The sequence below is a fragment of the Coregonus clupeaformis genome, chromosome 21 (assembly GCF_020615455.1).
Source record: "Coregonus clupeaformis isolate EN_2021a chromosome 21, ASM2061545v1, whole genome shotgun sequence".
Lineage (NCBI taxonomy): Eukaryota > Metazoa > Chordata > Actinopteri > Salmoniformes > Salmonidae > Coregonus > Coregonus clupeaformis.
The window spans coordinates 51111949-51127413 of record NC_059212.1 but is presented as its reverse complement, the minus strand read 5'-3'; the positions used below and the strand labels follow the sequence as shown (position 1 = coordinate 51127413).

The window sequence follows — 15465 nt, the reverse complement described above, 5'->3', positions numbered from 1 at the left end:
TACAGCGAGAGAGTGAGGATTATGCAGAGGATCCGTTTTCTGAGTAGCCCTGAATCTTAGTGGGACGGTTCTTGTCCCAGGCTGATTTATTCAGGCAGTATAATTAATAGTGAGATTAATAGTCAATAGTCAGAGACTTCAATCCAAAGACTGAAATGAACTGACTTTTAACACATTCCATACTAGTACTCTAATGTTAACCTACAGCATGTGCAAACAGTATAAAGACCTTGAGCTATGACATGGATTCTGTGTTCAGTTCTGACTGTATCAGGGACAGAAAATACAGTGAATTTGGAGTGACAGATCATCAAACCCAGGTATCATAGAGATGCTTTCTGGGATGGATACCTCAATGATATGGGCAGCTTCTAACATGTGTGCTCTCTCCATCCCTGACATCCGGCTCCAGCCCTGGTAGGCAGACTGGGCTACCTGCACTGCCTGGTTCACCTCCACAGACCCACAGGGCTCCAGCTCACACAGGACCCGACCTGCCAGCACAAAACAGCAGCGCCAGTCATTCACACACACACATAATGGACAAACTATCTGACATGCTATGAGAAACATGACACAAGTTATATCAATGTAGTACACATTGTGTATTCCTCCACTCCAGTGTAGGTTATATACGCATCAACTAGGCCTATACCTATACCCCTTCAGCTTAGTGTGACCATAACAAGGAAACATTGCAAAGTTTATGACAGGATACATGATGCGTGAGTGTAAAAAACAAGTGGTTTTCAGCCAGCTTAATAAAATGACAGTGACTTTAGATAAAAGTCCAAAAGTGGAGATTAATCAATAAAAATAAAGCATTTGGGCTTATCATCAATTAATATAGGCCTAAGATCAATTTTTGTTCTTCATAAACCCTTAGTGGGACTTTGATGTCCACAGTCCCCGATGAGGCGCAACCATAGAGATAGATAGAGGACTCATCTTCGTATCTGTGCTATTATAGCATCTGCAACATCATGGGCAACGCCATTGAGGCTATCTCCATTTTAAAGTAGTACATTTTTTTCAACACGATTGGCTGATCCTTCCTGATGACCCGGTTGGACATGACTCCAAAAGGGTCACCAGGAGGGATCAGCCAATGAAGTTGGAAGTCCCACCCAGTTGACTACATTCAAATGGTGGAAGCTCTCAAAGGCAGGGCCCATGCTAACACAACCTTTTGGCGACTAGAGGCCTCTATCATTCTCTATGGATGCTACGTAGTGCCGCAGAGTAGGGCCAGGTTTCCGATGCATCGTTCCTATAACTGCTGAAGGTGTCACATGCGTTTCCCAAAACACCACGTAGTGAGAACGTTCACTAAGTGTGTCGTTGGAGCATGTGTCGACAGAGGCGTCATGCCGTTAGGGGGCACGTGACCCCCCAGATTTGTCCTGTTAAAAAATTTCATAATCATTTGCTTTGTAATACTACTAGCCACCTAGCAATTTTATGAAGTTGGCTTTAGCTAACCCAGATAGGTTCCCTGGACGGTTGGTCATTATGACGTTGGGAATTTGAGACAAAATATCTAAAGGATTGTATTATTAAACATACTTTCCAAACGTGGGTCTGTTGTAGACCCACTTCCTCTCTGCTTACCTCGTGTCATGTGTGGCTCAGTTGGTAGAGCATGGTGCTTACAATGCCGAGCCTGTGGGTTTGATTCCAACAGGGGACCAGTACGTGTCTCACATGTCGTTGCATTACACTTACACAGCAAGGTCATTGTAGAAATGTTAAAGATGTTTTACAATTCAAAATGTCAACTTTATTTTAACCCCAAAATGCACGAACTCGAACTGCTGCTAGCTACTGTCTGATCGAACAAGCTACTGAAATGAACTGTAAATAAAGGAGAATATGCTCAAAGCAATTAGAGCTATTGGAGCTGTTGCTCTCTTGACGGGGGCAAAGAAAAATCACATGAAAAAGAGGTTAAACATTTTTAATACTTTATTCATATTGTAGAAACCGAAACATGCTAATCTCAGTACAGTTGAACGGCTCAACAATCAACATAAACAGTTCTTTAACTGTACAATGCTGAGGAAAACACTGAAGGTGTCACATGCAATCTTAAATTCTGACATTGGCAAATTTACATTGATGTTTTTGATGTAGTTTGAGGTTACTGAGAACCGTGAAACTTTTACCACACTGCATACAACTAAATGGCTTTTGTCCACTGTGAAATCGCTCATGTCTTTGGCAGTTGTCCTGCCTTGTAAACATCTTGCCACAGAGTCTGCAACTGAAAGGTCTCTCACCCGTGTGAACACTCTGATGTGACTTAAGTCTATTTTTCTGAGTAAAACTTTTCCCACACTCAAGACATCTGTATGGTTTGACTCCAGCATGAGAGTGCTGGTGTGCTTCAAGTTGACAATGGCGGCGGAAGCTCTTTCCACACAATGAGCAGATAAACACTTTTTGGTTTGCTACAGCTCTCCAAACATTTACCATCCTCTTTGTTTTCAATCTGTTCTTATTAAGAATATGCTCTTGGTTGTATGAGTGTGACTCAGATGTGCTCTCAGTTGCTCTCATGAGCCCTTGTGAAGAAGGTCCTGGCTGCTGCAGCCTGGGCTGTAAAATCAAGCCCTCTCTCACAACAGGATGCAGAGTATCTCTGTACTGCCCCTGCACAGCTTGTATGGACTCAGACATGGCCTCGTCATGATACACAGGATGCCTTTCAGGCTCCACTTTCACTGGGACAGTGCTGACTATGTCATCCAGCGGTTTCTCTACAGTGGACAAAGAGTTGCAAGAAGCAGGATGGGATGGGATGGGAGCGGGATATTGATCTGCCTGAGAGGAGAACATCTGTAAGCAACTCTCTGTAGTGAAAGACCCATCTGGGTGACCAGAATTATTCCCACTTAGTCCTTGTGGAACAGAGGACCACAGCTGACTATCTCTCTCATCCATTCTAAAGTCTACACTGTCTGTGATTCCTGGGTCTTGTATGGTTCCCTGGGCTACATGTTCTTCCACCTGCTCTGCTTTCAATAGAAACTCCAGCCCATCCCTCGCCTCTTCAAGGTGTCCAGACCTCTGCTGCTCATTGCAGCCCTCTACTGGGTCCTCTACAGGCGTGGCTTGGGCTTTCTGGTCCTCTTCATCATCTGGAAGTAGATGGTTTATGTTATTGTTAGAAATTATAAAGTCAAATAAGCAATAAAACAAAACATTGAACTGTGCAAAATAACCTGACTTGATAGCACTAAGAGTCAGCTCGCCTCTCACCTTTTTGTGGAGTCCCACTCCCAACCTGAATTCCCCCAGCATGTTGCCTGTCATTTATCACTTGTGCTGCTGCTTCTCTTTGAGCTTTTCTCAGTTCTCTTTCCATCAGCTGTAAACTGTTTTGAAGGCCTTCTATCTCATTTTCTTTCCGGCACATTTCAAGCCGTAACACTACAGTGCCCTCGTCTACAAGTTTGGTTATTTCTGCAACAGCTGCCTTTGTTAGCACATCCATGATGGCAGCCATTTGTGTACTGAAAGAAACAGACATTGTTCTTTAAATAAAATCACCGTTGTTACACAAAAACGAATATGCAGTGCTAGTGCTTCTATGAAATGTTTATAACAGAATCGTTTATACTATTGTACAGCTTCTTGAAGCTGGCTAGAAGCATTGTTTGTGGAAAAAAAGTTTTCTTCCGGAAAGCTGGATAACGGAAACGACGACAGAAAGGGTTACCATAAACTTTCTAATAAATGCCCTTATATGTGGATATTTCTGTGAAATCAGTCAAACAGCTACTTGTAAAATTGAAAACACAAATAAGCCAATCAGTTCTCTGCAGAGGTTTATTCACAAAAACTATTAAAACATGCGCTTGCTTATCCTTAAACCCATGGTATGCATGAGATGTGATACCTGACATTTCCATACTTGGGTGTAAATTGACAACAGGATTAAAACCAAATTAATATGGTAAATTAGGTTAGATTGAAAATAGCAACAAAAGGGAGGAAATGTACACACACACACAGAGAGAGCGAGAGAGAGAGCGAGAGAGAGAGAGAATCCGTTTTATAAGTGGGACAGTTCTAGGCCCAGACTGAATTATACAGGCAGTATAATTAATAATAAGATTAAGTCAATAGTCAGAGACTTCAATCCAAAGACTGAAATGAACTGACTTTTAAATGCATTCCTGCCTGCACTGCCTGGTTCACCTCCACAGACCCACAGGACTCCAGCTCACACAGGACCCGACCTGCCGGCACAAAACCGCAGCGCCAGTCATATAAACACACATACTGGACAAACTATCTGACATGCTATGAGAACATGACACAAGTTATATCAACGTAGTACACAACTAAAATGTGTATTGCTCCAATCTGATGTAGGTTATATACCCATCAACTAGGCCTATAGCCATTCAGTTTAGTGTGACCATAAGAAAACAGTGCAAAGTTTATGACAGGATACATGATGTGTGAGTGTGACAAACAAGTGGTTTTCAGCCAGCTTAATAAAATGAGTGACTTTAAATCAAAATCCAACAGTGGAGATAGAATCAATAAAATAAAGCACTTGGGGTTATCATCATTTAATATAAGCCAAAAAACTATATCTGTTTGAATAAAACCTTATAAAAGTGAACAGAGCTTTCCGATTACTCTTTAGAAACCAGGTAGCTCATAAACCGGCTCAGTGGTTGATATCTTTGATCTTCACTCGGTCTCGGCACCAGAAATTCAGCGGGACTTTGCAGTCCACGGTCCCCAAAGAGGCGCAACGTAGAGCCGCAGAAAGTAGGGACTGGTTTCCGCTGCATCGTTGTCACTTGCGTTTCCCAAAACACCACGTAGAGAGAACGTTCACTAAGTGTGTCGTTGGCGCATGTGTCGATACTGATAGGATCGAAAGAAAGGCAGCGCTGCTCACAGATCAGCTTTATCCATTAAAATCAGAATTATTTAACGTGGTCTCGGGACAATTCGTATTATTCTGTAGGTAAATATGTAACACTACATGTAGTATATGTTAAGTTACATTATGAATGGAATCGCGGTTGTACAATATCATACGAATTAGAGGACGTATAGTATCATACAGCAATTGCATACAAATGGGATATAGTAATTTATCATATGTCTTGGAAGGCGTATAGTATTAGACCTCATCTGAGACCAGGGCCCGGTTTACCAAAAGCATGTTAAAGGTACACTTCAGGATTTATCTTCTTCCCCAGAGTCAGATGAACTAATGGATACCATTTTTATGTCTCTTTATCCAGTATGAAGGAAGTTAGAGGTACTTTCGCGAGCCAATGCTAACTAGCGTTAGCGCAATGACTGGACAGTATTATACCAAATACTTCCAGTCTTTGCGCTAACGCTAGTTAGCAATTGCGGTAACGCTAGTTAGCAACTTACTTCAAACTGCATTCAGAGACATAAATATGGTATCCACAAGTGCATCCGACTCTGTGGGAGTAGATAAAGGCGTTGCACTTGAAAGCACTCCTAATCTAACGCCTGCCTCAAACCATTCATAGAACAGCCAAGTGCGTCGTTAGATGATTTGCCCTCCTGCATCACTTTATACACAAAAGATCTCCGCTTAATATAGAATCACATGGTTTATCCGTCTGTGACCGCCGCTAACTTCAGAACATTGTTGACTAAAAATACAAAGTTGCCAATGTCTGTGCAATTGATACAAAAAAGCCATGTATAAAATCATGTTTCAAATGAAAACCGAGATGAATGGATTCAAATAAACAGTATTTTCATATTGAAATACATTTCATGTTCAATCAATTGAGTTATATTTGGCCACCTGTAGGCTACCGTCTGTAATTTGTCTCGATATACAGTATTTCATGTGTAGCCTAACATCTGCGCAATGATGTGCCAAATCGGTGATTTTGTGCATTTGTTTATTGGGTAAGCATTAGCATAAACCACCTCAATATTTGCAGCCGTCTGGCTATAAGGTGAATGCACCAATTTGTAAGTCGCTCTGGATAAGAGCGTCTGCTAAATTACGTAAATGTAAATGTAGGCAGTAATATTTCTCTAGGAGCTGATCCGTCGTCAGATTTGTGAAATAATTATTATAATGTTAAGGTAAGATATGAATGGAGAAAGATGATCAGAGAGTAACACTCCCTTTTTATCGATCCTAAATCAGTATCGAGACATGCTCCAATGACGCACTTAACGACCGTTTTCTGCGTGGTGTTTTGGGAAATACATGTTACATATTCGGCCGTTGTAGGAAAGATGCATCAATTGATAATTACGGGGAGAATTTACATTTGCGGTTAGGGGAACAAAAACAACAAAGGTTAGGAGAACTAAAACGACAAAGGTTAGGTGAATTTACGTAGCAGGTTAGATTAATTTGGTTAATCTTAGAATGGGGGTTAGCAAAATTGTACAGTTGTCCCAGACACGACTCGAACATGCAACATTTGGACTGCTAGACTGATTACTCCCAGCCATCCTCCCAGACCAACCTCCCTACTTTCGTTTCTGGATTAAGTAACTAGACCATTTGTAGACATCATACGTCTTTGAAAACTAGAGATCCTGGTTCGAATCCAGGCTCTGTCGCAGCCGGCCGCGACCGGGAGACTCATGGGCGGCGCACAATTGGCCCAGCGTCGTCCAGGGTAGGGGAGGGAATGGCCGGCAGGGATGTAGCTCAGTTGATAGAGCATGGCGTTTGCAACGCCAGGGTTGTGGGTTCAATTCCCACGGGGGCCAGTATGAAAAAATATGTATTCACTAACTGTAAATCGCTCTGGATAAGAGCGTCTGCTAAATGACGTAAATGTACGTGCTCTGAAATACTACCCAATAATAATGGACTAAATCACATTTGGCACATCATTGCGTAATAAAATAAAATATTTATTTTTAAATGACAGACCGTGGCCTACAATTAGCAAAATATAACTAAATTGAGTGAATATGAAATTGATTTCAATATGATTTTAATATATATGCCTATGTAGCTACATTTACATTTTTGTCATTTAGCAGACGTTCTCATCCAGAGCAATTTACAGTATTTTATGTAGGCTAGCCTATAACCCTACTGTATTCATCTTTTAATACAGTAATCTCGGTTTTCATTTGAAACATATTTTTCTCTTTCGCTTTCGCTTGTTTGAAACAATTGCAAAGACATTGGCAACTTTGTATGTGTAGCCAACTCCGTTCTGAATAATAATAATTATATGTTTAGCGGAAGAACTTGTTTACAAAGTGATGCGGAAGGGCAAAAAAAAGCATCTAACGACGCAAAGTCGGTAAGTAAGGAGCATTGTCAAGTGTAACTTTATTAACGGTTTTCAGGGCTGCCAACTTTTGAAGAAAGCTTGGAGTGAGATTTGCTATGTGAATTTCATAGCCCCCTGGCATAACCTCTAGATGGGAGTCTGTGTGTCCTCCCCAGGAAAATGTTACTGTTTTAAAACGTATTTCCTGCAATTCTACATATTTTGACATGGTTTAGGCCTATGAGCAGGGTGGAAAATAAAAATAAATAAAACCAGAGGTCAGGTGTATTCAGGATGTTGGTGCTATCATCTTCAGGACAGGAATACCGGCTTACTTAACGGAGGAATAAACACACATGTTCATCGTTGGTGTTTCAACCAGAACGCGGGAAAATGCCCTTTCTTTATTTTCGCACATGCGCAGTTGTACATTTCTCATAGGGCATAACTGTACCAGTGTAAGAACACAATTTATAACATATTAGTCTATATGTTAACACAGGATGCTTTGAACATTAAATGAACACTCAAAATTTGACGACTTTGTTACTTTGAGATTTTGGGGGAATTCAATTTAAAGTATGCAAATATTTTTTTCTACATATTTTCAGACAGTAATGAAATGGGTAAAAACAGTGGGAAGGTTGGAAGCAGGGATTAAACCCTGGTCTCCGGTGGAAAGTTGTATGCGACACGTGCCGGAGAGTGTTACCACCACACCAAGGCTCTGCACAGGAAATAGTAATAGTAATGGTTGATGACAGTGGGTAACCAAATCATAGATCGCAGTCTCCTTGTCCATAGACTGCTTTCAAGGTAAGGATACAAACATTTTGTATTTTGGGTGAAATATCTATTTTAAAATCCTGCTTGCTCTCCAGGAGGGTTGGCCACCCCGATCTATGTTTCCCAAGTGCTGGGTGTTTGAAAATGTTCTTGTTATAACACTACATTTATCAAAATCACCCAACCTTAAAAAAAAATCTAATGAATATCAACTCGGGTGGTTTATGCCTACTAGTTGAAGATCCTTGGCATCATCTTACTCTGCATAGACAAAATATGATGCGTTTATGAGGTGTGAGTCCCCCTACCATCTCTTCCTAACGTGCACAATACTCAAAGTAAAAAAAATAAATGCGAGGCCTGGAACGTTTAATATCCAATGCTTATTTGTATGACATTCAAAACTGTCCATGAATGGCTACAAAAATACATAGCCTCCTATAATTGATTTTTAAAAGACAATTAGGCATATCAGATTTCAAATATGTGATTACACTGGCAAAATTGGGATGAAGCAGAATAATAAAGTAAGTGTGGGGAATAATAGTAGTGTTCTTGGTGACAAGTACATAAATTACCCTAGAGTTTCGCCCATTGTTAAGAATGAGAATTGTTCCACTGACCTGGTAAATAAAATAAGTAGATAATAAAATGCCCTGAAGACGACCCTATACCCTAACCAAATAACTGGTATATTTACCCCCCCTTTTCGTTGTCACAGCCTAAATGCCAATCACCAAACGAGGGGACTAATGCAAGTGTGGATTAAATCAACGTTAGTACATGCTGTCAAAAGGCTGCATTCTGCAATAGGGACGGGAGTAACAGCAAACACATTTTGTTGACAACATTGTACATAAAACAGCGCTACCGTGCTGCTCTTTTTACAGCTTTATAAACTCAGCGGAGAACGTTCTCGCTCTCCATTCAGCGCCACTCCAATCCGAGGGGTTTTTCTTTCAAACGCGCACCCAATCACCTTGAGCCATTACATAACTAGACCAATCATATGCTTTAATGTGCAGTGGTTCATAGTGCTGTGGCAAGACAGGCCAATAATGATAGAGATTCATTTTACATTTACATTTTAGTCATTTAGCAGACGCTCTTATCCAGAGCGACTTACAGTTAGTGAGTGCATACATAATTTTTTTATTTTTCATACCCCCGTGGGAATCGAATCCACATCCCTGGCGTTGCAAATGCCATGCTCTACCAACTGAGCTACATCCCTGCCGGCCATTCCCTCCCCTACCCTGGACGACGCTGGGCCAATTGTGCGCCGCCCCATGCGTCCGCTCGTGATGTTATTAAAATGCAGGTGCAGATGCTCCGATTTCAAAATAATTTGGAGCACAGTTGAAAAGTTAACGCGCTGACTAATTAGAAAATAAAATCAGTACTTTTCGATGCGTGAGAGGTGTGGCGTGTGAGCGTGAGAAGAGGCTCAAATGCGTGTCTTCTCACGGCCAATGCTTGAGAGTTGGCAGCTCTGGGTATGGGAAACAGCTCAGAGATTTAACGATGCTCTACGAAGGTTCTAACAATGAGCTTAGCCTTAAACCGGGCCTAGAGCAGTAAGTCTCAGCCACCGGGCCAAAACAACTTTTGAAGCATCTTTCTGACAGTCGCACTTGGGACAGTGGAAACCTAGTTACAACGGGAAGAAACAATTAGGCTATTATTATCAGTCATGTAAAAACCAACAGGGTACAACATCCTCAAGCAGTAATGTTAATCATGCATCTTATATTACAAAAGGCTCTGCACATACAGTCAGCCTAGCTGGCAACAACAATGAAACTATCCGTAAACAAATATAGTGGTTGATTGACAGTTGTCAAAAAGCACAGTTTTACATTTAGTTGCATTGCCCTTACACTGCAAACACCTTGTAGACATGTTAAAGATGTTTTACAATGCAATCATCAAATGTAAACTTCATTTGTAACCCCAAAATGCACGAACTCAACTGCTGCTACGATCTTAAAGTGGCACTCCAGTCTCATTTTCACCTCATTTTACACCTGATTTACTTCATAAAAAGGCACATCTCAATAGGTGGTCCAGGTAAGTTATGACATAGCACAAGTAAAAATGTTTTACCCTTTAATGTGTGGTGTGTACTTGACTGTATTTATACTTGGGATATCACTATTTAAAAATCACCAAATGATGTCTTGAAATACTTGATTGGAAACCTAATCCTGCTAATCTCAGTACAGTTGAACGGTTCAACAATCAACATAAACAGTTCATTAATTGTACAATGCTGAGGAAAACACTGAACAACATGCAATCTTACATTCGGACATTGGAAAATTTACTTACATTGATGTTTTTGATGTAGTTTGAGGTTACAGAGAACTGTGAAACTTTTACCACACTGCACACAACTAAATGGCTTTTGTCCACTGTGAAATCTCTCATGTGTTTGGCAGTTGTCCTGCCTTGCAAACCTCTTGCCACAGAGTCTGCAACTGAAAGGTCTCTCACCCGTATGAACACTCTGATGTGACTTAAGTCTTTGCTTCTGAGTAAAACTTTTCCCACACTCAAGACATCTGTATGGTTTGACTCCACCATGAGAGTGCTGGTGTGCTTCAAGTTGACAATGGCGGTGGAAGCCCTTTCCACACAATGAGCAGATGAACACTTTTTGGTTTGGTAAAGCTCTCCAAACATTTACCATCCTCTTTGTTTTCAATCTGTTCTTATTAAGAATATGCTCTTGGTTGTGTGAGTGCGACTCCGATGTGCTCTCAGTTGCTCTCATGAGCCCTTGTGAAGAAGGTCCTGGTTGCTGCAGTCTGGGATGTAAAATCAAGCCCTCCCTCACAATAGGATGCAGAGTATCTCTGTACTTCCCCTGCTCAGCTTGTATGGACTCAGACATGGCATCGTCATGATACACAGGATGCCTCTCGGGCTCCACTTTCACTGGGACAGTGCTGAATGTGTCATCCAGTGGTTTTCCTACAGTGGACAAAGAGATGCAGGAAGCGGGATGGGATGGGATGGGAGCGGGATATTGATCTGCCTGAGAGGAGAACATCTGTAAGCAACTCTCTGTAGTGAAAGACCCATCTGGGTGACCAGAATTATTCCCACTTAGTCCTTGTGTAACAGAGGACCACAGCTGACTATCTCTTTCGTCCATTCTAAAGTCCACACTGTCTGTGATTCCTGGGTCTTGTATGGTTCCCTGGGCTACATGTTCTTCCACCTGCTCTGCTTTCACCAGAAACTCCAGTCCACCCCTCACCTCTACAAGGTGTCCAGACCTCTGCAGCTCATTGAAGCTCTCTACTGGGTCCTCTACAGGCATAGCTTGGGATTTCTGGTCCTCTTCATCACCTGGAAGTAGAGTAGACGGTTTATGTAATTGTTAGAAATTGTTAAGTAAAATAAGCAATAAAACAACACCTTGAACAGTGCAAAATAACCTGACTTGATAGCACCAAATGTCAGCACGCCTCTTAGGTGCTTTTAGGAACTCGGGTGTATTTAAAACACGGGTGTGGTCCTTTGTAGCTCAGTTGGTAGAGCATGGTGCTTGTAACGTCCACGGCAGTGGGTTCGATTCCCGGATGTAAAAAAATATATGCACGCATGACTGTAAGTTGCTTTGGATAAAAGCGTCTTCTAAATGGCATATATACAACACCAGTCAAAAGTTTGGACACACCTACTCATTCAAGGTTTATTTTTTATTTTTTACATTGTAGAATGATAGTGAAGACATCAAAACTATGAAATAACACATATGGAATCCTATTGTAACCAAAGAAGTGTTAAACAAATCAACATATATTTGAGATTTGAGATTCTTCAAATAGCCACCCTTTGCCTTGATGACAGCTTTGCACACTCTTGGCATTCACTCAACCAACCCAGCCAGGCAATTTATTAATTTGATCTCCACTATAAAAAGCATCTAGACATTCTCACATTTCTTTTAGAATTACATTTAGATTGTAGAAACCTTGTCTGTCTCTCCGACATTTGCAACATTGTTTCAATATTAAAATTCGATCTCCAGCTGTCCCATAGCAATGAACTAGTCGGAACGAGACTGACAGGCAGGCAGTGTTTCCCAGGCAGTCGAAATCCTGAATCAGCTGGCATAATTTTTATAGATACAATGGAAAACAACGCTAGAGTATATACATTTACCCGCGTTGCTAAAAGCACCTACCCTCCTCTTACCTTTTTGAAGAGTCCCACTCCTAACCTGAATTTCCTCAGCATGTTGCCTGTCATTTTTAACTCGTGTTGCTGCTTCTCTTTGAGCTTTCATCAGTTCTCTTTCCATCAGCTGTAAACTATTTTGAAGGCCTTCTATCTCATTTTCTTTCCGACACATTTCAAGCCGTAACACGACAGTGCCCTCGTCTACAAGTTTGGTTATTTCTGCAACTGCTGCCTTTGATAGCACATCCATGATTGCAGCTATTTGTGTACTGAAAGAAACAGTGTTAGACATTGTTCTTCAAATAAAATCACCACTGTTACACAAAAACGAATATGCAGTTCTAGTGCCTCTGTGAAATGTTTATAATAGAATCGTTTCTACTATTGTACAGCTTATCGAAACTGGCAAGCGGAATTGTTTGATTAAAAAAAAAAATCTGGAAAAATGGACAACGGAAATGACGAAAGAAAGGTTTTCAATAAACAACTTCTTCTTCTTCTTCGGTGAGGTTTAACGGCGGTTGGCATCCAATATGTTACATTACCGCCCCCAACTGAACTATAGTATAGATCCATTACACTTTGTGATACAAAATGGGCAAGGGGACCCGGGAAAAATAAAATACAAATATTATTATAATTGTAATTACCCTTATATTTTTAATTACCCTACCAATTTTTTTTTAACCAAAACTAGAATCTGTGACGAACACAGTGAACTACGTTTTATAGACTTGACGCTTTGCCAAAGTTGTAAAAAATGGTGCTGTTTTGGAGTGCAAGGTCGAATTGAGTTTGTGCACACGCGCATTTCACAGAGGATGCGTTCCCTAACGGAAATATGCTAATATATGTTACAACACGCCAATAGGATCTCGCTCGCTCGTGCTTGGCTTTGCCCAACTCCTTTCTTGTTCTGCCCACTATGCTTCATTTTCTCCCACTGTAAACTACACAGATGAACTATCTTGGGTTAGTTTTAAATATATTTTCTACCACTCAACACATGCTGTAACCAATGTTCCCTCAAATTGTTTGGGGCACTGAGCAAATATTAGGTCTTGTGAGCAGGGGTGGAAAAAGTACCCAATTTTCATACTTGAGTAAAAGTATAGATACCTTAATAGAAAGTTACTCAAGTAAAAGTCACCCAGTAAAATACTACTTGAGTAAAAGTCTAAAAGTATTTTGTTCTAAATATACTTAAGTATCAAAAGTAAATGTAATTGCTAAAATATACTTAAGTATCAAAAGTAAAAGTAAAAGTATGAATCATAAAAAAATATTAATATTAAGCAAAGCAGGCGGCACCATTTTATTTATTTATTTATTTATTTTTTATGAATGGATAGCCAGGGGCACACTCCAACATTCAGACATAATTTACAAACGAAGCATGTGTGTTTAGTGAGTCCACCAGATCAGAGGCAGTAGGGATGACCAGGGATGTTCTGTTGATAAGTGCGTGAATTGGACCAATTTCCTGTCCTGCTAAGCATTCAAAATGTAACGAGTACTTTTGGGTGTCAGGGAAAATATATTGAGTAAAAAGTACATAATTTTCTTTAGGAATGTAGTGAAGTAAAAGTAAAAGTTGTCCAAAATATTAATAGTAAAGTACAGATATCCCCAAAAACTACTTAAGTAGTACTTTAAAGTATTTTTACTTAAGTACTTTACACCACTGCTTGTGAGCAGAAACGTGAACATTGGGAGAATTTTGTGTAACTTCCGGCACGTGTTTACAGTGAACACTGAGGCTGTACCCTTACAGTTTTAGACAGTAGCCAATAGGCTATTGTGGCTATTTGAGCATAATGTAGGCCTACCAACAAAACCAATGGAGCAAATCCCATAACATTTTCACATGGAAATAGCTCTTGATTTCTATGATATAGTCTACAGTAGCCTATATGTGGTGTTCAATGCAGGCCTACATTGCATGAGACTTTTAAAAACGTTTTTACATTATGAAGGGCTTGACATTAATTCTTTATTTTTTACATGTTCTGTAACAACATGGGCCAAGTAGGTGATTGCATTGTATTGTGTTTGATGATGCAAGAAACCACTTTAGAAAATAACATTTATTATTATTACCATACAGAGAATTAGACAATGTAGGCTTGTCTATGTGTAGGCTGTGTTTATTGGCTTATTTGCATATTCAAGCCTGTCGAAAAATACAACACTGCCCCTTTAATTAAGATATAAGCTTTTTACCTGACTGGCTTTTCAAACATAGCTTGAAATGTAGCCTACACGTTTTGTGCTCTTGTAGGAAGCAGTAACTCCCCATTACTATAATGATCTATAACTGGGCTAATAACTCGCTAACTAGTAAAGGATATCAACAAATATGCACACGCGCGGCTTTGCGCTCTGATCTGAACTGATCTGAAAAGCGCATTCACTCGTGGGTGGTTGAAAGACAGCTCGTGGGCTACCCCCGCCAATAGACTTCTACTCCGTTGCGCTCTGGCTCTGCCTACAACAAAATCACATACTCAATCTTGCAAAGTTAGATTAGTTTTGGTTTGTTGCATTGAAAAGGGGCTGATATAATGTTGATTCGATCACAGAAAACATTTTGATCTACGTAATGTAAACTAATGTGGCGAACGCAGTGAAGTTCAATCTCTTGCGTCTCTGCGCAATTTAGAGAGAACATTGCCTATAATTCTTCTGCAGTCAAATCTCCTTTTACCGTAAACGTTCTAATAAATGACCTTATATTTGGATTTTTCTCTGAAATCAGTCAAACACCCACTTGTAAAATAATTGTTGAAAATACAAATGAGACAATCAGTTTTCTCTAGCAGGTTGTGTTTTCTCTAGCAGGAGAGGTAAGCTTGGCTTCGTTTATGGTGTTGAGTTAAGCTTAAACCATGTATTTAGTTTGTAGGTAGGTATTGTAGTTTGGTATTATAGGTAGCTTACTCCGGTAGTTATTGTAGGTTATTATTGTAGGTAAGGATTTTATTCGGCGGAGCCCAGGCGAAGCACGAGGCTAGCTTACCCACTACCTGGACCAACAAAGCTAGCTAGCTAGAGGGTAGCTACCGGTAACTTTTAGCAACTGTGGGTAACTTTTAGCAACTGTGGTTAGCTGTTTCCAATGTTATTTCACGCTTAAGAGTACCTGTAATTGAGCCAGCTAGCTGCCACCTTCAGCTGTTTTTTCTAACCTCATTATCATTAACGTTAGGTGGTCGGT

General features: G+C 40.4%; 2 protein-coding genes across 2 annotated transcripts; both read right to left on the bottom strand.

Moving 5' to 3' along the window:
- Positions 1-1950: 1950 nt before the first annotated feature.
- Positions 1951-3688, bottom strand: LOC121535591 (zinc finger protein 16). The gene is made up of 2 exons (XM_041842802.1): positions 3262-3688; positions 1951-3140 (listed from the first exon to the last, which is right to left on the bottom strand). Exons 1-2 carry the CDS (start codon positions 3530-3532, stop codon positions 2089-2091), a joined length of 1323 nt encoding a protein of 440 aa, XP_041698736.1. The 5' UTR covers positions 3533-3688; the 3' UTR covers positions 1951-2088.
- A 6462-nt stretch (positions 3689-10150) lies between these two features.
- Positions 10151-12700, bottom strand: LOC121535592 (zinc finger protein 568-like). Its single transcript, XM_041842804.2, has 2 exons — positions 12264-12700; positions 10151-11411 (listed from the first exon to the last, which is right to left on the bottom strand). The coding sequence occupies exons 1-2, from the start codon at positions 12538-12540 to the stop codon at positions 10378-10380; spliced, it is 1311 nt and encodes a 436-aa protein (XP_041698738.2). The 5' UTR covers positions 12541-12700; the 3' UTR covers positions 10151-10377.
- Between the last annotated feature and the right edge of the window lie 2765 nt (positions 12701-15465).

Bases quoted from the DNA above. Each gene is read 5' to 3' on its own strand.
- LOC121535591 (XM_041842802.1), bottom strand. From the start codon at position 3,532: ATGTCTGTTTCTTTCAGTACACAAATGGCTGCCATCATGGATGTGCTA. The intron at 3,141-3,261 runs GTGAGAGGCGAG...ATCTACTTCCAG, and splicing joins GAGTGGGACTCCACAAAAAG to ATGATGAAGAGGACCAGAAA.
- LOC121535592 (XM_041842804.2), bottom strand. From the start codon at position 12,540: ATGTCTAACACTGTTTCTTTCAGTACACAAATAGCTGCAATCATGGAT. The intron at 11,412-12,263 runs GTAAGAGGAGGG...CTCTACTTCCAG, and splicing joins GAGTGGGACTCTTCAAAAAG to GTGATGAAGAGGACCAGAAA.